This window comes from Vanessa tameamea, chromosome 23 (assembly GCF_037043105.1).
Source record: "Vanessa tameamea isolate UH-Manoa-2023 chromosome 23, ilVanTame1 primary haplotype, whole genome shotgun sequence".
NCBI lineage: Eukaryota > Metazoa > Arthropoda > Insecta > Lepidoptera > Nymphalidae > Vanessa > Vanessa tameamea.
Window position 1 is genome coordinate 8,429,959 of NC_087331.1, and position 26,963 is coordinate 8,456,921.

The 26,963-nt window shown below is 31.5% G+C and overlaps 1 protein-coding gene across 1 annotated transcript in view; it reads right to left on the bottom strand.

Moving 5' to 3' along the window:
* LOC113395461 (uncharacterized) overlaps nt 1–26,963 on the bottom strand; it is a 182,266-nt gene that overhangs the window by 57,086 nt on the left and 98,217 nt on the right. Inside the window, exon 2 of the mRNA XM_064218636.1 lies at nt 12,298–12,387. Coding sequence (XP_064074706.1) covers nt 12,298–12,367 — 70 coding nt within the window. The 5' untranslated portion in view covers nt 12,368–12,387. The remainder of the gene's footprint in view (nt 1–12,297; nt 12,388–26,963) is intronic.

Sequence of the window (26,963 nt, forward strand, 5' to 3'; positions counted from 1 at the left end):
GCTGTTTGGCGGAATAAGAAATGAGAGGGTAGCTACCTAGACGAGATAAGTAAAAATAATGTAAAACAAAAATACATTAACAGTGAGTTATATTTTAAAATATAAATGAAATACTCGATTATTTATACAATTATTATAAATGCGAAAGTAATTCCGTTTGTCTGTCTGTTACGCTTTCACAGCTACACAACTTGGTGATAGGGCTTTGTGCAAGCCCGTCTGGGTAGGTACCACCCACTCATCAGATATTCTACCGCCAAACAACAGTATTCAGTATTGTTGTGTTCCAGTTTGAAGGGTGAGTGACCCAGTGTAACCACAGGCACAAAGGACATAACATCTTGGTTCCCAAGGTTGGTGGTGCATGTAAGGAATGGTTAATATTTCTTACAGCGCCATTGTCTATGAGCTGTGGACATATGCTCGTCTGCCAACCTATGCCAAACAAAAAAAACAAAAACCGAGTCTGATTAAATATGGTATGAAACAACCACTTACCCAAAAAAAGGGCATAAGGTACTTTTTATAACTAAAACCTACCCATAGACCAAGCCGAGTACGAAAACTAGTATAAAATAAACCAAGACCAAGGAACATTTGAAATAAGAAATAAATGGCGCGGAGTCATAATCCCACAAAGCGGTGTGTTTGTTCGTCCAACTAACTGAAGCTACAAAAACAGATGCACAACTTTGTCTTGTTGTCGCATGAAATTTAATTTACATTGTTTACGATTTGCAAGCACTCGTTTTACTTTAAAAACGATGGAACATAGTTAATTTGATAGCAACTTCTATTGTAAAGTTGTTTTTTACATACATTTACATTAGCAGCCTGTAAATTTCCCACTGCTGCGCTAAAGCCTCCTCTCTCTTTGAGGAGAAGGTTTTGGAGCATCACACGCTGCTCCAATGCGTGTTGGTGGAATACACATGTGGCAGAATTTCGTTGAAATGAGACACATGCGGGTTTCCTCACGATGTTTTCCTTCACCGCTGAGCACGAGATGAATTATAAACACAAATTAAGCACATGAAAAGTCAGTGGTGCCTGCCTGGGTTTGAACCCGAAATCGTCGGTTAAGATGCACGAATTCTAACTACTGAGCAATCTCGATAATTATCAAGATTGAATATATTTGTTTATTTACATAATCTTCATCTTATATTAAAGCCTTCAAGTGAACTATGTAATGTAGGTAAATTAAAAAAAAACCTTTCCGTCAAAAAGATTTGTGGCACTCTACTCTAGATTGTGGCAATATTGCCTTTTCGAATGAAAAAAAACTCGGTCTTCGAGCTCACAAGAAGCTTGGACGGACGCTAACGGTTTTGCTCGTTTTAATAAAGCCAACTCTAATAAAGTATGTTGAATTTGTAGACATTGTTTTTTTTAAAACCTATAAAAGAATTAAGAATCTCGTCATATATTATAACCAATTTAGAGTTTTTACTAAAATGAACAAGGAAGAGTTTGAAACGATTGTAACAGCACGTCCAAAGAGGACGAATTTATATCAACAAAATCCTTAATATACAGAAGTTTAAAGATAGCAAAATATCGTTGATTTTTTTTTTTTGGAAGTCCTTTCCACATCTTTCAAGTCACTTTTGTCTGATCGGTGAATCAATTATTATCGTATTTCGATTGAATTTAAATAGATCATTGACACGCAGAAATTAATTTACTGAAATTCTAAAAAAAGACATCTTAATGCTTTCGGCTTTGGCAAAAATATCAAAGTTATGAAATTCCTTTGGTAAAAGTTTTCATTCGTAGTCATATTCATTTAAACTTAAGAAGACTTTATTATTATTATTAATCCTATATAAGGTAAAACTTCCTTTTATGTCACGACCGAATCTTTGATGATAAAGTATATATATATATAAACATTCTGTATGTGTGTATTTAAGTGGGTCCCTGTATAGTTTATTAATTAACGAAATAAAATTATGGCACCACGAAGTTAGAAGCGTCAATAGCGCAATAGTTTAAGGGCCGCCTAAAGATGTTAAAAGTAGCAGGATCGATCCTGACCTCTTGGGCTATTGTCGTCCCCACTCCTAACACAATATCTAAGCTTAAATGGAGGGGTAAATAGCAATGTAAGCTATTTTTTAATGGGGCATTGCTATTATTTTTATAGAAAAAAGGTCGGGACAAAAAAAGTCAATTATAATAAATAAATAATAATTATTTGACAACATCACATACATTACTCTGATCCCAATGTAAGTAGCTAAAGCACTTGTGTTATGGAAAATCAGAAGTAACGACGGTACCACAAACACTCAGACCCAAGACAACATAGAAAATTAATGAACTTTTTCTACATCGACTCGGCCGGGAATCGAACCCGGGAGACCTCTGTACCCATGAAAACCGGTGTACACACTACTCGACCACGGAGGTCGTCTTATATATATAATAACTTAAACTACAATCATAACTGAATCACCAGAATTTTCGCTCAAAAAAATCCACAACGGATATTATTAAAATCATTATACGCCGTATTTCGTATAATATTCTAGCCAAATTTTATAACGGTTGAAATTTATTAAAACTACGTCTTTTATTCTGTGGCACACATACGGTTCCCTGCGGCTGGCGTGACAAGTGCTGTCAGATAGTGGAAAAGATTAATGGTGTTTTTGTTGAACAATTATTACTATCATCAGTTTACCGAGCACTGGAGACTGGAATTATTCAGTGAAGAGAAAATCTTGTCTGGAGTTCAGTTCTTGCATGCGTGTATTTTTATATCTCTTCATAGCTCCTTATTATTAGTTCAAATCAACGCTGCATTTTTTAAATGAACTGCAATGATATTTAATATTATGTGGGTGGATTTAATTATAAGAAAATTATTGACTTCAAAGAAAGTAATACTACAAGATTCACAGCTGTTTCAGTCAGTTCAGGCAATATTGATCTATATTAAATGCACAACGTATTTAAGGTACATAAATGGATTAATGCTGTATTACTTAAAATCGCATTATTTCACGTAAAGAGTAAAAGACAAAATATGGTTATTTTAAGTTATTCCTAAGAGATAGACATATACCAACGTGGACTTTTTTGTAGACCTTTTTAAGGAGTTCGATACTGTAGTACATTATTTTGATCTATCTCGTATATTGTAGTTCACCGGAGTTTGCAAATTAAGCGCTAAAAAATTGTTTACCACACCACATTAGAAATCTCTAAAATGATCAGTGTATTGTCTATATTATGCATGTAAACCTTCCTCTTGAATCACTTTATCTATTGAAATTATAAATGCGAAAGTTCATATGTATAGATGTTTGTTATTCATTCGTGCAAAAAATACTGAATGGATTTTGATGAAACTGTGACGTAATATTGATTATACATCAGCATAACACGTAGGCTATAATTTGTAAAGATATTGTGTGAATAATGCATCTTAACCGATGATTTCGGGTTCAAACCCAGGCAAGCACCACTGAATTTTCATGTGCTTAATTTGTGTTTATAGTTCATCTCGTGCTCGGCGGTGAAGGAAAACATCGTGAGGAAACCTGCATGTGTCTAATTTCAACGAAATTCTGCCACATGTGTATTCCACACAGTAAAAAAATGCCTGACAAAGATGGGCATACACCGTGAGCAAAGCCGAGGGCGAAAACTATAAATATGTTTTGTATAGTGCGTAATAAATAGTATTTATAGTATCATCCTATAAATACTATTTATTGTGAACCATATAAAAGTGAAATAAAAATATATATATATATTAACAATATATGTACCAAAACAATGTATTTATGAATCATTGTTCATCAGATGCCATGTTGACCTCGTGAAATACAACAAGAAGAATGTTAGCAGAGCCTCTCTTTTGAAAGGAATTTTTTTGACGAAAATTGAAAATATTTTCATGTCCAGTTTTATTCTACTAATAGCGAAGATAAGAAGACAGAAAATGATCAACTTTCAATCTCCCAATTCCAGCAAATTCTGGGTCACCCAATTATCTATATTAGGTCTTAAGTTTTTCCTTGTATTTCAAATAAAATATATCTCCAAATTGTTACTTTCATTTATAAAAATTTTGTTGATCATCTGTCGATATGTTCCGATGTTTCTTTCGTAACCATTGATGATAAAATAATTTTGTCCGAATGATTTCTGACCTTGTCTGATTTCCAGAAATACAGATTGCTTGTTACAAATTTATTTTCGTTCATCTAGAGACTAACGAGCTCCAAGTTGAGAAGTATTGTTTTTTAATACTGTAACATAACAATTTAGATGTGAATCCCAAATTCTATTTCAAGGTTTTACGTAAAGCAAAAATGCACATATCTAATATTAATAGATCAATTCAATCATTAACTTGTATAACAGAATTATTGTATTTTGTTCAAATGTTTGAAATATAATTAGGTCGTATAAACATATTGCCATAAGTTAAAAATAATATTAATTCCTTTGCAACAGCAACACTGTCTGAATTATTATACGATATACATTGCTTACAATTGAATTTACCTAATTTACTAACCAGACAAATTGGAATGTCTTTTGTTTAAGCTATCGCCTTATACCAAGAACCGACTTTTGAAATTCACATGTTAATTTTATATTGTTAATATTATAAAAGTTGCATCATCTCACAGTTCAATAGTCTCGTCACATCTTTTCGTCGCATTCTCTCACCCGCAGTGAGTTTAGTACAAAATAGTTTCAGAATCAAAAGGGCCGCTTTAACGAGCTGGCATTTTGCCGTGATGATTCTGGCAAGTGAATACGACGATTCAGTTTCTTGCATCTTATTATTCGATGTTAGTACAAAAAGGCGATTTATTGCATTTCTAATTACAATATAAAGTACCAACGATTATCTGTAAGCTCTCTGATAATTATTTCCTGGTAGTGTCTACATCTCGAACCGGTAGTAATTTTACGTTTAATTGAGTTGTGTAAAATGACGTTTCAAGTAGTTATTCTTTTCAACCAATTTATAAATCATTGACAACTTAGGCACAATCTTTGATTGTAAGTTCAATTTAAAAGCTCATATTGAGGTTTTAATAAATTTGATTTTACAAAAGGTTTTTAGGAAATTGCATCAGTTGTATTAATTTAATTATTTGTTCTACACATAGCAATTAAATATGAATCTTGGGGATTTGTGTTAAACAATATGATAAGCAAATACTTGGTGGTAGGACTTTGTGCAAGCCCGTCTGGTAAGTACCAGCCATTCGTCAGTTATTCTAACGCCGAACAGCAATACTTAGTATTTTTGTGTTTCGGCGTAATGGGTGGTGACCATTTACCATCAGGTCCATTTGCCCGTCCGCCTACACATATCATAAAAACGTTTATACAAAACATTTTGACAGAGTCCTAAAAACACTTTACTAAACAAGCTAAATCAATTCCAAATGCTATTCTTACTATCATTGAGAAATATTCTAGACAGTATTAAACGAGCTTATTATTAACAAAATGGCCTATATGCCTCTTGTCTTTGATAGATTCCTGTAAGATTACCTAGAAAAACGGAAACTTTGTTTTCTTTTCCTCTTTGTATCCCGATACATAAATCCAGTCTAGAAAGAAAAGTATCTTTAACTACATTGGCCCTTACTGTAATGAGCTATTGATATAATACTACAGACATATTTCATGGTAGAGTTCTAAATTATCGAATTGAACCTGTTATATTCTGAGTATAAGTTTAAATATCTTTATTTTATAATTCAATAAAAAAATACTCGTGTATTTTAAAGGTAAATTATTATTTATAATATATAATTGATTTTATATGTTTTAAATTTAATTCTTAACTACAATTTTTATTATTTAAATAATTATTATTTTATTAATGAATTGTAGTTAATATGATTAATTTAAATATAACATGAAATTATAAATTTTTATTTTATATTTAAATTTTAGTTTTATTAAAACTTTTATCACTATTAAATATTCAATTAGATTTAAAAATTTCCCAAAATATTTAAAAATAGAATGAGAACAAAAAAAAGGTCTTTGAAGGTTTCGTAATATTGGCAATAAGGTGCATTAATATCTAATATCTCATCTCATCATCTCATTAATCTCATCATCTCATTACTTGTAATATTGTTGATCAATTTTATAGGATTTTCTAAGAACACCAGTTTATTTTCCAGAAAGAGATCAACTAAGACTACTGACACACATGTATATAATTTTGTCCCAATAGAAGTTAATTGAAAAAAAAAATACAAAATGTCTGGATTATAACTTCGAATACTATTCCACAATTGTATTAAATATATCTTAAAACTATCAGCAAGTAATTTAAATGAATAGCCTTCCAATGGATCATAATTCAGATGACGTGGTACTGTAAAATTAATTGATTGACAGTATTTGGAATATAAACATAATATTACCACAGTCTGAAACTAACATTACTTATACGAGGTTATTTGCTAAACATAGGCAAACTGCCAACTGTTATACGACTAAATAAAACAAATAATATCTAATCCAATCACTTTGATGCGAATCGAAGTAACGAACTTCAGTATACAAAAGCAAAAAGTATCAAGATTGATTGTATAGACTCATAGAGTTTAATGAGATTGGACAAGATAATTTATTACTTTTCAAGAATTGATTTAGGATCAAAACCAATATAAAGCAGACATTGGATTTAATTGAATTAGCGAAATAAAAAAAAAATACAATAGTAATATAACATTAAATTTGTGTTTTCCTAACTGCATTGGTGAAGACCGCCAATCTCAAGGACGATCGAACTCGACTGGTGATCTTGCAGTGTACGTATGTGTACCAAAAAATAAATGCACTCACACACATTTAATACAATACCAATAGTTCTATGAATACGGAACCGACACGGTATAAATGTAGAGCAACCATTGGGTAAATTAATTCTATTGAATAGAAATATCACTGGTCATAGAATTGATGGTTATTCTAACTCTTTGGTTCTGAGAATTTATTTATTATGAAATCAAACATCAATAGAGACAAGTGTAAGTATTCACTAAAATTATAATTCCAGTGATAATAAAAACGTTGTTGCAGAGGGAGCATTAGGTCTAGGGGTAATCTTCTGCCATATATTCAATTTGTAGCACCGTTCTGATCCAATGCGTTCTTGGATAAAAATCCGTCGGAATTTCATCTAACACACGCAGGTTTCCTCATGACGTTTTCTTTCTCCATTGAACACAGAATTATTTATTATAAGCAAAAATGAAGTATGAAGATTTAGTTGTGCTTTTCCGGATGTTAAATTTAAACATTCGTCTCGGCATCAACGAAGACTACTAATTATATGGTAACATATCCATTATAACGATTATTAGATTGGTGCTGTTTATCAGAAGAAAAAGGCTGAGCTTTACTTTAGTCAGACAGGGTTGCACAAAACCCTACCGCATAAATTAATATTATACGATAGACCTCTGAATATCTACTGTCTTAAGTATCTTTGTGTCATCACGAAAATTTAATACTGGAATATAGCCGCCATTGCGAAACCTATGTTAAGCCTTTGTCAGCTGTCATTAGTTGCTCGAGTAATTACGAAATACGTTGTACGTACTATTCTCTGTTTAATTTTTAATGATCATTGAAGTGAAAAGTTTAATTATATTTTTTTCATCACATTAATTGGAATAGGCGTTTCATTTTTAAAACGCTGAACCAATTTGTACTTCGTCTCTTATTTCAAAATGTTCAAATTAAAGGGCTTCAATATTTGACTCTATTGTTGAAATGTTGTTAAATGTCTAAATTTTTGAAATATGTTGTACGGTCGGCGTTTAATAAATATAGGTTACTTAAGGTAAATAAGAGTAATGGTCTTTAATTCCCCCACCGCTGGACTCTGGACTGGACTGAACTGGCTACTACGACTGGACTTGTAAATGGTCACAACTACCAATCAATTCCAACCAAGTCAATGGGCGGTGGTGTCAAAGTCAATCCTTAATTAAATTTCTAGCTGAATATCCGTTGTAGTATTTTCACAAACTTTTATTCCACTTGCAATATTTGTTTGCTCGTTCGGGTCGAATTTTGCAAACCGAATTAGAACCACTTCTAATTATCTCATGGGGATGGCAAATATGTTTAGTTAGTTTCGATGACAAAGCTTTTTTATAGTAACCATGACGACTATACCCAAGTTTGGTTCATATAATCGAACTCCTCAACAGACAATCAAGGACGTGTGATTTTGTAAATAATTCTTTGCTTAAAAAAAAAACAGGTAATTTTAAATTATGTTAACGTATACAACAAAACATGCTGTCTTAGACCCATTTCAGATACACAGTTTGATCGTTTCTTAAGCTATATATTTTACTTATTGCTTCTATATACATTAACTTTCGTAAATAAAAATAAGCTCACTAAAAATCTCTTATAATGGCCGAAGATTTAAAATTCCACTTTTAATATGAAATTTTATTTTCACCGCAAATTAGCCACGTAATAAACTGTGCAGTTTTATTACAGGAATAAAAAAGATCCGAGCAAAATAATAAACTCCTTTGTTACACTTGCTCGAGCGTTTGCGAAAACAAAAGTTTTAGTAAACATGTTGACTGAATTTTGACCCATTTCATATATGGATGCTATGTTTATAATACGTACATTAACTAGTGCCCTAAATACTTCAAATGATTCTGATAAATTCGTTCTTAAATTCTTAGAAGTTTACACGCCTAAATTGATTTCGAAAAGTGAGATGAGTTTTGATATTCTTAACCTATATATATTAGACTGACAACGGTATTGACAATCTAATTTCGCTAGAAAAACTATAACTGTATAACTTAGAGACATTTATGAGAATAGTAATAATGCCTTTAGATTTAAATACACAACAACGAATAAAATCATTATATCTAATGACATGAATTATACATAAAAAATAATTCGGATTCGGATCTCTCAATATATAAAATTTTAACACTATCCAAAATTATGTTCCATGATCAAAATACAGATTCTCCTTCCAAAACCTTGAGTAACAATTTGCGGACAAGGATCGATGAAAGTAAATTACTTCCAAAACACGCTATCAACATTATTATATTTATATACACTACATAGTCGTATAAATGTCGTTAAAGTGGCATTAACAAGATTTATATCAACTGAGAGAAGAGTACTTAGTGAGGCGTGTCTACACGTCAAACGTTCACGCATCGATAAACGTAACGAGACAATTCCAAGATGAGTGTTAGAAATAGTCAATTCAGTTGTCATGTGTCTTTGTATGTAGATTTATATTTTACTATTTACTTGGTTCTAGTGTTTTATTAAAATCAGGGTAAGTACCAAACAATCATTGCATATTTAAATTTGAGTAATGCTTAGTATTGTTGTATTTCGGTTTGTACGCGCGAGAGAAAAGTGGACTGTAGTTAAGGAATAAAGGGAAGTCGTTACCTCAAAACTGTGCTCTGACTTATGAAGACACGTACTTCTTGGGAGCGCTCCCTTGGTCTTCATACACTCGAAGAACACACCAAAGGGATGGGTGATATTACAGGAGAAGGATAAGTCCGTTACACAAGCTAATTTCAAAAGCGCGGCGCACTCACACAACAAACGTTACCGCGGCTCACACGAGAAGGGAAGAGAGAAAGGAAGTACGTCATACGTCAAATCATTTCACAGACAAATATCGCCGTTTCAATGTACGCATAAACCTAAATACGCTACACTGTTGAAATAATGAGTTAGGCAAACTACAGTTACAAAATATATAGTACTGAGTTAACATTGGCAATGTACGTAATCGTTAATATTCCATACAGTGCCAATATCTATGGTTACGATGACAACAGATGGCACATTGGCCTCTCGATCTATTGGAAATAAAAAAAAAAGTATTTTGAAGTTCATGTGTACGCATTTACATTATATTATATTAAGCGAAACAAGTTGAGATACAAATAAAAATCTTGGTATTCTCTTGAGCGTGCCTTAAGAACGTATTAAATTTATTGATGTAGTTATTGCATTCTTAAAGTCAACTTGGCATTCAATAAACGGTTTTTTATTGCTCACTTTATTGACTTTTCTGTACCGACTTGTTGTTCTCTTGAAGTGATTTAATATCGAGTTCTTTGATGTTCCAAATTCATTTTGTCTTTATAATAAAATAGTAATAATAAACGACTTATAATTTTAATTCGCCTTCTTAGATTTAATTTTGATCTGGTAACGTTAATTTTTCACATTTATATAAATCTACTCTATTTTACTCTAATTTAAAGAAAAACTACTTTTATATTTTTCTTGTATTTTTTCAAATGATTCTTTAATCATCTATTATTGAGAGTATATTATTGTTTTACTAGAATATATCCACCAACCCGCATTGGAGCAGCGTGGTGGAATATGCTCGAAACCTTCTCCTCAAAAGGAGAGGATGCACTAGCCCAGTAGTGGGAAATTTACAGGCTGTTAATTTACTAGAATATATGTAAAGAAAGTCCCATCATATTTTGAAAAAACATGCACATGATGTACGTGTTCAAATTTATACATCTTTTAAAGTGGAATGACTTGGAATGTCTCTTGTCACTGTTATATCAGACACCACTTGTTCATCTTTGAATTTCCGTATTATATATACGTGATATTTCTCACAATGCTTTGTTCTAAAACAAGAAATTAATCATAAATTTAGACCTTCAAACTACAGTAAAAGAAAGCTTCCTTCTCTTTCTCTTTGACAATATTATAATTTATTTTGTACGTAATACCATTTTGAATTCTGATTACAGTTCCATTATAAGGTTCCATTATAGATACAAACTCTCTACAATGTAATATTGTTAGTTCAATATAATGTGTCAAATAACCCCCGAACCCGTGAGAGTAATCAGAATTTATTGACGCGATTATGTGGAGCCGATGAGCTATCCCGTTTGACTTCAGCAGCAATAAAAACAGATAAAGTATATAATATAGTATTAAATGACGAGCAATCTAACGTTGGAAACAGTGAAATAAATTTACCTATTAATAAACGTTAAAGAAGTCAATAAGTTTAAGATATACGTTTTTATTCAAATTCAGTGAATGAGGTTTTCAATGTATAAAGCGATCAGATTATTATAATAATTCACAAAAAAAACTTTGGAAGGAAAAATTTAAGATACCTTTGACACCGTTTATTTAATACTAAATAAAAATTTAAAATTAATAACACGATACGTGTGATACGTGAAACTCATAACTCAGAAACGAACATATTATATATTTTCATTTTATATTTTTGGAATATCGAAGTTTTTGAAATATTGTCAAATTTTACAATTACTTAATAGGTAATATATTTAAAATCCTAACAACTTCCTTATAAGAGCAGACAATTTCGGACCATTCGTCCAATATAAATGAATGAAAAAATCGTATCTCTGTATTTTTTATTTTGTTATAGAATTTTTACTTCGACAAAATTACGCCTGAAGCTATTAAGCCTATCAACGTGCCAGTAAGCCAAGATTGCTAATGAGAGGATCTGGAGCGGAAACTGCAGCAATGCGGTGTATACATCTTAAGATTTTGCGCAGTTTTTTTATTTTTAAATCACATTGAAGAAAAATATATTAAATTACTAATTAGAATTGTATTTATTGAAATAAATATCACTGGAGATTAGCATTAAAAACAGGTGGACTTTAAAAATGATATCTTCAATTCGATATGTTAATATATTTATGATAAGTTGGTCAACATTAAAAAGAAATGGATTTGCTGAACCCATTAAAGTAACTAAATTGATTCCTTTCAGCTTATGAGTTAGTAATCTTACTTACGTAAAAATCAAGTATAAAAAAAGTGTCGAAATATATTTTTAATCGTTTGAATTTAGTTGAATTTCAATGGGATTTATTTTCGCATTATTTGCTCTGATGTTTCCAACAGTAAATTAACAGTATTTCGTAAAGAGATTCGAATATGTTTTTCTTGGTTGTCATAAAAGCGATTTGTAACATTTTTAAAATATGTGTCTGCCAATAATATTCTTCTAGATATTTCTAGACCATTTTTAATTCTTCAAATATATGATATTTTCATTACTTTATACTATTATTTAACTCACTCATATTTTTTTATAGTGCTCTGTAAATGATATTATTATTATGTTCAAGATTGCTACATAGCTGTTGACTGTCATTTATAATATATATCTTACGTATTAACTGTGCCAATGTATTTTGTGCTTTATTAAATAAATAAATTATTAATATATGTATATAAACCTACCTTCGCCAGTACCAATAACAGTGTGGATGAGAAGCACGACAATCCCCAAACACCGTTGCCCCTCCGACATCGCTGTCGTGGGTTCAATACCTGAAAGATAAAAATTATCATTGATTAAATTCAATGTTTCCGTATAATATTAAATAACATACAATAAGCCTAATAACATACAATAATAATACTTTTAAATATTAAAAATGAAATATTGCCAATTATTATTCTGTGACTCTTAGCAAGCTGTTCAGTGTAGTTCTAAAATCACCGTTCCATGCACCGCACGGATCAATGCAAAATATTATAAAATGAAAAGTATACACAGCAAAAGTGCACAGATTTTAATATTTTTTCCAACCAAACCTTGTCATAATAGTTTTTATTAATTAAAAAAGTTTTTAATAATTTATTATTATGTAAACATTTTTATTTAATCTTGGCGTATAATAACTTCAAACTAAGCTGCCATTTACATCAAAGAAAAACAAAAACAGCTCAAATATTGTACCTTGTGAAACACCGTTATGATTCGACGGTCGGTTATTATTTTCTACAAGTTTTTAAACTTTTTAACTCGAGTTGAAGGCAACATGATGGAGTGTTGCACTTTCGATAGAGTTTTAGTAGTTTAACTTTCAGAGAAAATGTTTTTAACATAACAAATTTGTTATTTAAGTATTAACCAGAAATATATGATTAGTAGTTGTTTTTACTATAAATTTATACTACTAATAGACACTATTTAGGTATATTGTTTATGAATAAAGTTGTACCACGAAGAAACCAAGTTATGATGGTTTTTATGGTACTGGAGACCTCCCTCCCAGAGGTGAGAACAGTATGTCAGACCGAATTTGCGTTTCGTATAATTTTAGGTGACAGGTTGACGTGAAGTGTTTTGTCTTGCGGAGCACACCAAGTTTTTTAGATGCTTCTTTGATGAGGCTTGAAACATCAACACCAAGTATTCCGATATTAGCTGTAAACAAGGGAAATGTTCTTAAAAAGTGGAGATACGAAAGACACCTGGTGACTTTTTATCAGCTAAAGTGTAAACTTGTGTCTTTTTGGCATTAAATTGTACTAGGTTCAACCGAACAAAGTCCGAAACTTTGTTTGATAAAGAATCGATTTATAAAAAATAATTTTACGGTTTTCGCCGACATGGTGTCAACAATGCTATCGTCCATAGTAGTGAGTACTACTGATTTGTATCAAGTCCTTGATATACAAAAGAAACAGCTGTAAGGAATATTAACAATACCAATGCGCGGCCAACCAAATAAAATTAGTTTAAAATAGCCCCAAAATAAATTTAATATTTTATAAATTTCTATCAAATTATATAAAAGATAAATCTATTTACGGAAGCACTGACTAATAAAACTTCAGAAATTTGCATTGGTAATTGGCGTTGGTTATTTGACACGCAAATGTAAATTTGGCTCAAGTTTCAAAATCATTTGAATATTATTTAAAGGGAAGACCAATAACTGCCACATAATACTATTATATATTATTGTTTTAATAATCTTGATATAATTTAAATGAAGTGAGTTAATGAATCAAAACATTAAATTGATGTTACACAAATAGACAGCTATTCAATAAAAGACTACGTAAATGATTTAAAACGTGGAGTGAGTATTTATAAATAATAATATAAAATTCCGTTTCCATGCCGATGTAATTTAATTAGTGAACATCAAAAACAACCGAGTTCCTTGTCAGTTTTTCTATGTAAATTTTTTTAAATTTAATTTATCGAAACGGTGGAAGATTTATATTGAATTTAATCCCATCAAAAACATAAATGTAAAAATGAGAGCCAAGTCCAATATTATGATATATACCTGGGTTGTTGACTTCAACGACAAAAGAAGTGAGATCTAAATGGGTGCCAAGTTCAATGGTCCTTCCTGAAATTTATTTATAACTACATAAAATATCATTTCTTCTTATAACTTAGGATAATATATTGTAACATAGGCATACTCAAAAATACAAAGAATATGCCATCAAATAGACTAGGCAGTTTCCATCGGAAGGCATTGGAGTAATTCTTATGAGCGCGGTCCTATCGCGATCATAAGAATTACTTAATATAATAATACCTTGATCTACTTTGAACAAAGGACCTCTAGTTTGGTCAAAGCCTAGAGTCAGTATATAATATGAGGACACCGATACTCGTATAAGGCAAAATAACCTATGAAACCGGTCGCAGCCAGATTTTACCGATAAAAACTGGCAATAAATTCAGACACAATTATTTTTAAATAAATTACTGTAATAATTTTTATATGAAATTTATATATTCTGCGTGAAAATCGACGGATACTTGATTCCGGGCTCTTTTAACACATACATATTTAATCTTGTATTGAATAATATGCCTTATGTTAATGTAGTTTTGTTTTTTTTAATTTAGATCGTGTTTTAATTTTGAAATGTTAAATATTCTTTATTTACAATATCAAATACAATCGTATTACATCGTTACAAGATTTAATGGTTCCGTTGCTAGATAATGGCCATTCGCAAACAAACAAATACAGAAAACAAATTGTTCTTACAAAATTTTTTTGCTAGATTTATTGTCACTAGACGTTGAGTAATTGAATATTGCCACCAAAACGCCATACGACTAAAAATTTTTAACAAAATAACCAATTTAATTCTTTGACCTGAACATTTAAACCGCAAAATTGTTTTAAAACCGGTTTTGTCTCGCGTTTCCTATTTTTCACGTCACTATTGTTCTATACAGCTGTGTCAAAAAACAAAGGATCCAATTCAAAAAAAAACTGCTGTTGTATAACGTATAACATATTGTGGTCTCGAGCATTCCAGTTTCGTATGTTTGACTTTTGGACGAAAAGAATATTGTATAATTGCATTAAGGCCTTTATTGGATTTAGTATTAAATTTACTATTATAAAGGAGAGTTGGTATTAAACGAGCTAATCATAGGAAGCACAAGTCAAATTTGAATAATTATTTTTACGGTTTACTGCACGCATTTTTGCGATCAATCTTATTAAAACTTCTGAAGTCATTTTTTCTTCTTTTATACAAAAATTATAGACAAAAGGATTACATTGACAATGGTATGTTGAAATCGGTAGAAGAAGCTATGTTTGAAACTGTTCCATCGATAGTCGATTCTTTCATTGAATACAAAAAACGTGTTTATTAATAATTGCATATTTTGGTCGACAGTGAGTTTTATCCAAGCAAAAAATATTCAGCTTAAAAAAAATCAGAATGATGAAACGGAAAGCAATAAATGAAGAGAATCTTATTGATAACATAATATTAAACATACAATTATATACTCCACATATAATTTTATGTTATGTGTTTTATAATACCCAGGCGATAGATCTCTAATGTATTTTAATTATCTCAACTTTCGGGGAGAGGACTGATTATCCTTAACACGGGCTATTTAATTTAGCCTAGCTAGGATAGCCAGTACTTGACCTGTTTTTCTTTTGATGACCATATTATATTACACATTAAGTCTTTACTCACAGTGCAATCATGTAATAGTTTTATAGATGTTTTTTGTGTGAAATAAATATTAAAAAAAATAATAATAATTTTATGTTTTTTACTGATAGTTTTAAAATAACTAAACGAGAAATTAATTACAACAGTGCACCTCAACATGATACCACAAAATCTATACTAATATTATAAATGCGAAAGTAACTTTGTCTGTCTGTTGCTGTTTGAACCAAACTAATGACATAAATTTTAATACTTTATACATGCAATTAGTATAACATAAAAATATATGAGACAATTATAATTATCACAGGAAACTGAAAACACTGTCACGTCTAACGTTCCTTCAAACGAAATCGCTTCATCAGTACGACAAATAATCTTTCATTAAAGACAAGCTTTTAGAAATCTTAACACATTCTAAGCATCAGAATTGGACACCAAGGAGAAACAAAATTGTCAAATTAATCATTCTCTCGGAGTATACATTGAACTGGAACAAATTGTATTTTACTGTATTGTAAAAGTAATTACGATGTTTCAATAATGATAACATAACATAACATCTTAATTCCCGAGGTCGTAAGCTGTATTGGCGATGTAAGGAATAGTTAATATTTATTAAAGCGCCACTGTTTTTATATAAAAAAAAAAATTGTCTACTTACTGGACGTTTTTCTAAGAATAAAGTATATTGATTACGTTTATACCAGTTGTTCAAAAGAAATCGATTCTAGCGATAAGACCGCCTTTTGTATGAGGCATTAATATTATTTTTGTGTGTAACGCTGTTTTTATTTGTTCCCTTTTGGTTTTCAACTTGATCGTAGTTTTTTTTTTGTTATAGGAGAGGATGTGCATCCAGTTTTTCAGTGCAAATTGTTCGATTTATGTTCGTTCAAGACATTCGTTCCTTGCGCTTTTCAGTTTTATATTGGATTAATTATATTCAAGAACTAGCTGTATCCGCGACATCGTGCTTGTTTAACTTTAACAAAAAATTTATAGCCAGGGAAAGTCCCGTCAAAATCAGTCCAGCCGTTCCAGAGACAAACAGATAAAAATTAAAAAATATGTTATTTTAGTACATGTACTGTGCATTTAGTAAAAAGCGGTTATTTTAATATTACAAACAGGCACTCCAATTTTATTATATGTATAGATTAGCATGGCAAGAAAAAGACTCGGCTGGATTTATCACTAGTACTTATTGCAATTTTGTCGCAATGGGACGAACAAAATATGCTCAGTATTTTTGTTATGAGTTATATATTTTTTTATCCTAATGTCTTGTTTTACGAATACTAGCAATACCGCAAACTATTTAAGAAATTACTAAGAGTCCTATTTAAGTTAAGATTCGACTCCTTTTAAGTTTATCACTTGTGTTAAGAGTGAGGACGACAATGGCCCTTTTTTTTTTTTTTTTTTTTTTTTTTTTTTTTTTTTTTTTTTTTTTTTTTTTTTTTTTTTCTCTCATCTTACTTTTATACTTGTGACAAAAAAAAAATCACAAACGTTACTTGAAACGTTCAAAATTAAAACGTTTCGAAAATACTTTATTACATTAACAAATTGTTATTAACATAGTAAAATAAACAAACCACTCCATCGAAGATCTTCACAGGTTTAGTGGATAAATGCGCTTAGCGTATCAGCAAGCCCCAATAATAAATATCACGACCGTTCACGGTGCACTTATAAAATTTATAGCACTGTAAATTCCGCCCCTGGGAGATTTTCGGTATTTCGAGATCATATAACGCAATAATACTCTGAAACAGTTCACTCTCGTTTAGTAAATTCGGAAATGTAACATAAAACGCAACGCGATTTTAATATGAAGTTCTCTGGTGCTTATAACTGTTTATTATTGGGATAAGTAGGTATGTTGTTAATTTTAATTGATGTGTAAAACATTTGTGCGACTGGATTTTGATTGCTTGTGATTGGTGCCCTCTTGTTACTGGCAAAAAAGGCGTGTTAACGTGATAAACTTATTTTTATTCATAGTCAAGCTCATAGTCACATTTTAGTACTAAGTTAATGTAACATTTAAATTAAAGTTAGCATTAGCATTTTTTTTTTAGCATTAGCAGCCTGTAAATTTCCCACTGCTGGGCTAAAGGCCTCCTCTCCCTTTGAGGAGAAGGTCTGGAGCATATTCCACCACGCTGCTCCAATGCGGGTTGGCGGAATACACATGAGGCAGAATTTCGTTGAAATTAGACACATGCAGGTTTCCTCACGATGTTTTCCTTCACCGCCGAGCACGAGATGAATTATAAACACAAATTAAGCACATGAAAATTCAGTGGTGCCTGCCTGGGTTTGAACCCGAAATCATCGGTTAAGATGCACGCATTCTAACCACTGGGCCATCTCGGCTCAATTAATTAAAGTTATCCGATGAGCAATTATTACAATAACCTGCTGTACTATTAACAAATGAGCAGCCTATAATTTCCCACTGCTGGGCTAAGGCCTTTTCTCCCTTCGAGGAGAAGGTTAAGAGCATATTGCATCACGCTGCTGCTGTTGTTGGATTCACATGTGGCAGGATTTCGTTGAAATTAGGTACATGCAGGTTTACTCACGATTTTGCTTGCCTGGGTTCAAACCCGCAATCATCAGTTAAAATGTACGCGTTCTAGCCACTGGGCCATTTCGGCTCTAATTAACGTGCGCGCTTTAATTTAAATATTAACTTTTGTATGATGTTTTGAGCTGCTTTTATTTTTCAATAACGTTTTGCTTATAACTTTTATTACTACATCTGTTGTTGAATCTAGTTGGCCCAGTGGTTAGAACGCGTGCATCTCATCTCTGAAAACGGCGTTAGCAAACCTGCAGATGTATGTCAGGTAACCGATCCGAATTGGAGCGGCATAGTTGAATAAGCTTCAATCTTTTCCTCAAAGGTCTCAGCCCAGCAGATATTAACAGGCTGTTAATTTTACTTGATTATTATTTTTTCATTGCATATGCTATAATTCGTTTCTGTGAATTTATGTAAGCAATGTAGAACATCTATGTAAATAGAAAATTATGAATAATGTTAACAGTGATCTCTATACGGGCAAGAGCTCCGAAAATAGCTCGCGTATTAAGGGAAACCAAATCTAAATTCCGAATATAAAATCGACCTAACTGCGACTATAAACTATGATCATCATAAAATTGAAATTTTCTTCCAATTTTATTACAAAATACGGAAAATTGTTGACATAATTTTGAACGTTTATTTGCTTTTTCAACGTCAAGTAACGCTATAGTCGAGTTTATTTAAACTCATTTTACAAAGCGATACTTTATTTTGTAGTTATTTTAAAGTGGATTTACGGTTTCGTGCATATTTCGAATTTTCTCTTGTAAATCTAATCTGATTTAGAATTTTATGTGCACTCAGAATGTTTGTATGTTTGACGCAATTATTTTCTTAATTATAATATGACATTTAATCTAAAATTGAGGATAGTGTAAAATAAGATTTAAAACATTCACGGTTTACGGTTTTTCGAAAGCAAATTTAAAAAGCAAAATCAAAATAGACTTTAATTGAGTTCACTGAAGACTCAATTTTCAAAACAGACTGTTTTAATAATTGACGCTTCAATTTACAAAATCAAATAAAAGGTGAAACAATAACAATAACATAGATACCGTCGAAAAGGAATTTAGTATTTTAGTTTTATCATTTGTTTAGAAAAATTTTAAAATAAAGCCTACCAGTATAACGCTCATAAATATTAATGACACACACACACATGAAACGAGTAGAAAACTGCACACATTTTAACTATATCGTTATCTATATATTCCATAATGCTATAGCTATAAATATACCCTTATTTGAATAATAAACTTTTCACGGGTCTAATTCGTCTTAAATAAATCCAAATCACTTAACTTAGTTTGAAAGAGAATAAATTAATATACAAAATTGCAGACGGTAACTAATTATCCTTATAATTTACAAAATAAAAAGTTGTTGATATAATATTTTAAACTTGGGAGGAAATTTCAAAGTTTGAAACAAGAGATATCGAAATTCACTTTGTAATGGACTTCCGAAAACGATTTGCGATATAAAGCTTGAGTAACGGTCGCGGCGGCGGAATAATCCTTTAAAAGAAATATTTTGTTTTAAAGACACTTTTGAAATTAGTTTTTGTGATATGGTCGGATTATCGATTTGGCTGAGATGGCACAGTGGTTTTACTTTACTGATGATTTCAGGTTCAAACCCAAGCATGCCCCAATGAATTTTTATGTGTTCAATTTGTGTTTATAGTTCATCTCGTGCTCTGGTATAGAGGAAAACACCGGGAAATTCTGCCAAATGTGTATCCACCAACCCGCGTTGGAGCAGCATGGTGGAATAACTTATAAAAAAAAAATAAAAATTAAAAACCTAAAAGTAAGTTTGTAGTACTGTAAAAGTTACTGTATATTTTTTAAAACAATTTAAAGAAACAAAAATTTCTTATTTCAAATTATAAATTAATCTAAAAATATTCCATATCAATAAAATTCTATAACCATTTTAAAAATACACGTACTTGATTTTTTCTCTTGTAATATTAAAAGGCTAGTAAGGTTATTAATAGCCGACTGAAACCTTCAGCCGAGTAGAATTACCTCTGCTCTATTTAAAAGTTCATAGTGATGATACTTTTATAGGTATTTATAAGTTCTTTATTGCACTCGAGATTGTCAATTTAGTCAAGTGACTTGTCTGACTGCATCTGAGGTCCTGGGCTTAAGCCAATTGGACCAATATGTCGATTAACTTGAGAAAAAAAAAAGATTTTAAGACAAGCAATGTTAAAATTGATAGTTTTATTTAAAAAAAATGTAAACTCAAAAATGTTTCTTATAAAATATATTTACGACTCTTTATGTCTACTATACTTAGTACTGGCTGTGAAAGCTGAAAGAGGCTGCTAACGTGACTACTAACAGAAACAAAATATATATTTATTTAATTTATCTACAAGTTAACCAGCCCGACTTTTCACAGAAAAATATAGGTCTTTTCGATAGAAGATCAAGCATAAACTTAACTTTTATACAAAGTTTCAGCCAAATCGGTTAAAGATATCTGCTTCAAAATTGAAAAGCAAGATTCCACCCGCACATACATATATACGTACATTGCAAGTTAAATAAAAGCTTTTAGAAAAAATTAACTTTTGTTTTTTCGACGAAAATTCAAATTCCCTGTTTTTCTCTTCTATAATATAAATGAAAAAATTACTCTTGAATCATTCTGTTTATTCGTGAAACCGCATTAAAATCAGTTGCCTAGCTTAAAAGATTCAAGCGTGCAGACGGCAAGCGAGTTCGTTTTATACTATGTAGAGATAACGCATAACTCATGTAAGTACATAATATTATGTTGTCTGGAAGAGATTGCTATCACATACTTTTAATTTATATATATGTGGTGAATAATAAAGAATTTAAACATGGTTATATGTATATATTAATTACTTATTATAATAAATAATAGCTTTATCAGACGTAAATGTAACAGCTCGCCTTATTGACTCCACTGGTGACAGAAAGACTGGTTGGTTCCTTGCCCAGAGGATCGGAATTGCGATTCAATGAAGAAATGGTGCTAGCATTCTTGCCACCATTGCACGCTTTCAATATTTATACAGTAACTATTTTAAATTCATATTTGTATATATTCAAGGACTTAACGTTAATAATTATTATGTAAATAAAAAAATATATTTATTATAATACATGATAGGTAGGTCGCGGGTTCGAGTTTTAGGGGTTGGTTGTAATATGTTATTCATAAAAAGTAGCCTGTATTCATCCTTAACGTTCAAGCTTACTTCTAATTTGTTTTATATAATGTTATCTTGTGGTTTGGCTGTGAAAGAGCAACAGACAGATAGACAGACAGTTAGTTTAAAATTTTAATATTAGTATATATATGAATACATATATATATGAATACTGGATAGAGTAAGGAATGAGTACATAAGAGGAAGCTTGAAAGCGGTACCGGTAACCGAGAAGCTATGTGGAAAGCGGCTGTCATGGTATGGGCATGTTATGCGGAGGACTGAGGACCATGTTGTGAGAAAAGTCTTGAGCATGGATGTGGATGGATATAGAGGTAGGGGACGACCAATGAAACGATGGATGGATTGTGTGAAAGACTATATGGCTAGAAAGAATGTTACTTGTGAGATGACGTCCGACAGAGAAGTATGGAAGTTGAAGACACGCTGCGCCGATCCCAAATAAAATTTGGATAAGGGCAGGAGGATAATGCTATATGTGATGTTTAGTTGATTATAATAATTTATATATATATATCTTTCGCGTCATATAATCCATTTATTGAGGTTATATGTTGTATAACTTCGCCTTACGACTCTAAGTAGACGAACCGCAACCGATTTGGCAAACTGTGTGAAACAGGCTTACATGTATGATTCAAGTTTAAAGCGGATGATATCATATAGTACGACTATTTAAGCCGGAGAGAATGAGGTAACATTTAATCTTCATATTGTACCAGTTGTCGCCCACGGCTTTGGTCGTTTTTTAACGATTAGTCGTGTTAGGCTTAAAAAGTATATTACATCCTTGGAGTTCGAACTTTCTTCATAGGAAATTTCATTAAATTTAGTTCAGTGTGCTATGAGCAACGGACATACAGACAGACAGAGTTATTTCGCATTTATAATACTAGTATAGATTAAGAAAAATCATATAATCCTACGATAAGGCCTCTACTTAAGAATTTCGGAAATTAAAAAAGTATCTTACTAATATTATTAATGTGAAACTTTGCATAGATTTACGTTTGTTACGTAACTCCTGATCATTTGAACGTATTTGAATGAAAATACCATATATATGCCAGGCCCAATATAGATTATAGTCTGGAAGAGCACGTAATATCTCCAAAAAATCGAATCTAACTTAGCACTACCCACACTCTCACACGAGGTGAAGCCACGCTTGGAAACTAGTATTTATATATTACGAATATAGTCAAGAAAAACTGCATTATTTCTATAATTATTTCTTCTCTACAATAAATATCTTTAAGTTAGCAAATATAAATCTGTATAAATAGTAGCTTCTGACCTCGTTTTTGTCCGCATCTGATTGAGGACAGGATGTGTATATGTTGTGGGATAGCCTATATAAGTTAGAGCATAAGCAATCTTTATGTAAAATTTCATCCCAATCCTTTAAGTATTAAATTGGGATTAAGTACGTTACTAAGTTTTATTGGTGGTACAGCTAACTTAACCTAACCTACCTACATACCTACTTGGTGGTAGGGCTTTGTGCAAGTCCATCTGGGTAGGTACCACCCACTCATCAGATATTCTACCGCCAAATAACAGTACTCTGTATTGTTGTGTTCCGGTTAGAAGGGTGAGTGAGCCAGTGTAATCACAGGCACAAGGGACATAACATCTTAGTTCCCAAGGTTGGTGGCGCATAGGTGATGTAAGGAATGGTTAATATTTCTTACAGCGCCTTTGTCTATGGGCGGTGGTGACCACTTACCATCAGGTGGCCCATATGCTCGTCCACTAATCAATGCCATAAAAAAAAAGATGATTGCTTGTGCAATCTGGGTAGGTTCACACACTAATCATAAATTCTACTACTAAAATAGCAATAGTTAGTATTGTTATGTTCTGTGTATTTCTGTGTGAGCTACAGACACAAGACATATCTTAGTTCCCAAAGTTGGTGGCGCATTGTTGATATGAGAAATTATGAATATTTCTTACTGTACCAATGTCTATGGTGAGTGGTTACCACTCACCACTCACCATCAGGTATACTTGCCCGTCCGCCTGCCTATATGACATTAAAAAGAAAGTAATTAATTAGTAAGATTTTTGTGGAATGTTTTCTTGGAGACTACAAGAGAACCGAAAACCGAAAAGTTGATATCCGTTTATTTATCACAGAAGGAATATAATGATTACAGATATATTTTATTTCTATTAGCGTTTGAGAAATAACACTAACCGCGGTATCATTTAACGGTATGTGTTTATAAATATGTATGCATGTAAAATTGAATAAAAAAATATTTTAATTTAATTTCGTGAGAAAAAAATGTGTAATAAAACAATGAAATTAAGGGACAGAAGAAATATTTTAAAAATAAATTATATATGTATTAACGCAATGAAACATTTTTTTCACAATTTATAAAAATAAAATGACATTGAATATTACTTACAACTAAACAGTACGATACGAGTACATTAAAAGATTCATTGGAGATGGACGTGAGATTTAAATAATTGGTCATGTTAAATTAAAATCGGTTCAGGACTTAATTTTCGTTACGATGACTTTATGCTTCGTGCAAGTCCGTTTGGGTAGGTACAACCACTCATGATATTTTCTACCGTCAAACAGCAATACTTAGTCTTGTTGTGTTCCGGTTTGAAGGGTGAGTGAGACAGTGTAACTAGAAGCACAAGGGAGAAAACACCCAAGGTTGGTGGTGGTTGTGATGTAAGAAATAGTTATTATTTCTTACAGCATCAATGTATATGGACACTGGTGATCATTTACTACCAAGTGGCTCATTTACTCATACGCCCCCCCCCCTCTATTTCATAAAAAAAAGTTATACACAGTTAGATACTAAATAAATTATATAATATCGACTTCAATTTCATCATATATTTAAGACTATGTTGAAGAATTTTCCATCAAAGACGATTTTGCTATAATTTCGTCGACAAAAGCACTTGTAAGAGTTAAGCACTTCACTGGTCTAGAGTTTCAAAGTTTTCAAGTCTTTGTGGTGTTCTAGTGAGTAGCTTGAATTTTTAATTGATGATCAAAAATATGCATTATATTGGAAAAAAATATTCCAAAAGCAAATATGACTATCATTATTTTTATAAAAAAAAAAAACTTGATGAATATTATATATAATAAGTTGACATACAAACCAACAATTATAGATTAGTACTATTAAGGACTACTTAACTAATTATAATGGGGGCCCTACCACTTTGAGCAAGCCAGTTTTGGGTTGTAACCAAATACCCATCAGATATTCTACCGCTAAATAACAATATTTACAGTTGTCGTGTTCTATTTTGAAGTGTTTGAAGGGTGAGTGAACCAGTGTATCTACACGAGGGACATAACGTCATAGTTTCCGAGGTTAGTGGCGCATTGGTGATGTCAGGAATGGTCAATATTTCATACAGCGTCAATACATTGACAACAGTAACGATCAGATGGCATATTCGCACGTCCGCTTTTAAAATCATTTATGATTGTGTACAAAGTCTTATAAGAAGAAGGCATGTGTATTATATCGAATGTATAAGTGTAAATACCTATATTCTTACTCCAACAATCCTATGGGAAAGCAATCTAACCGAAGAGAGATCAAGCGATTAATGTTTCGAGCTCTCCGATATACGGTAGTGTTACAAAGACTTAAGCTTAACTTTCTTAATCCGGTTTACCATTAAGCCTTTTTTGGAAGAAACCTTTACAAGAAGGATTTAAGGGAACGTGGTATCTTCTGACTACCAATGACGCCGAACCTTGAATATGAGTAAATTAAAGTGGAAATCATTTGTAATGACAAATTCGTGTAGAAAATATGAACTAAAACCACATTTATAAAAAGAGGAACACCAATACCGAACAAGTATGAATAAACTTTGAGCACTTTCAACAGAATACTAAGTATCATTAACAGATTGGAATATGTTAACTGAATTTAGTGAACTGAACTGAACAAAACTAATTTTGCTTAAATTACAGTTGAAATACATGCCTGACAAACAGACGGCCTGCGTTACATTCAGGAAAGTAGCTGCCATTCTATTAGTTTTTAAAGCGTCTTTGTGAAGGCTGTTTTGTTTGTATCAAAAGAACTTAATTAACTAAGATAAAGCTAGAAAAACATCTACAATTTAGACCGAATTTAAACGTTGTAAAGAGTTTTTCTTTACGGAGTATGTGGCAAACCAGCAGGAGGCTAGTTTGATGGAAAGTGAAAAACGCATTGGACATTTGCAATAACGGCCTAGCGAATGTGTTGCTAACCTTTAAGGAATGCCTAGTCTCTTTTCTTGAAGAATCCCAAGTCGTATCGGTTCGGCGTAACCGAATTTCACAGGGTGGTTGTGCGAGGCAGAAAATGCCTTAAAAATCGTGCTATTATACATTTTGGAACATCTATATGGTGCAGATGAAATTTGTAATTCTGACGCAATATCTGAAGGTAAAATAGTAATAATGAGAATTTTACATACCTTTGAGTCTATTGTCTTGACGTTAAATATGACGATGAACTATCTAGTTGAATTTTTGAGCAAGATAGTAATTCAAAGATCATCATTTGAAAATCTTTCGATACCAAAATTTTTACTTCGATCATAACTTCGGTTTAAACGTGCTTTAATTATAGAAGATGTGTAATTTATACCACCATTATTTTTTTAGGTGTGGCTTTCATTTCGTGATTTGAGATTTAACGATACGAATGTCACTATTCGGTCTTTAAGCCTTTTTGTTTCAATAGTACCTCGATGGTTTAGTAGCATATTTCAAACCAAAACACTTAGGAAAATAACAATAAAATCCCGCTTAGTTTTTTTTCGACGTTTTACATCAGTGAGATATTTATTTTTAGACACGTAGATTTTTGACACATATTACTTGACTTATTATTTGACTTTATTGAAATTAAAGTAGCTAAGAATAATGTCGTATTGTAAATTAAAAAATAAATATATAAATATCAAGAACTGTTAGTAGTGTACAGTAGACCTATTAGCAAATTGGATGGAATACGTAAATCTAAGGTTTGTTTAGCCTTTTTTTTGGTTGGAACAGGTCAAAGTCACGTTAAGCTATAGAGTCAACTCAAGAAGCGTGATTCAAAGTCTAATGATATTTTTTTCTAATAGTATTTTAATTAATTAAAGTATGTTCCCTTTTATAAAGATCGTTTGATAGTATATTTATTTATTAGATCTGTATTTTTATATCTTTATTTAAGAATAGGTACGGTGCCCTCTGAAAATCAACATTGCTCTATTATAAATATATATCACACCATAAAGTTGAGGTTAACCTTTGGCCAAATCAATATACTCAGTAGTTCAGTTGAT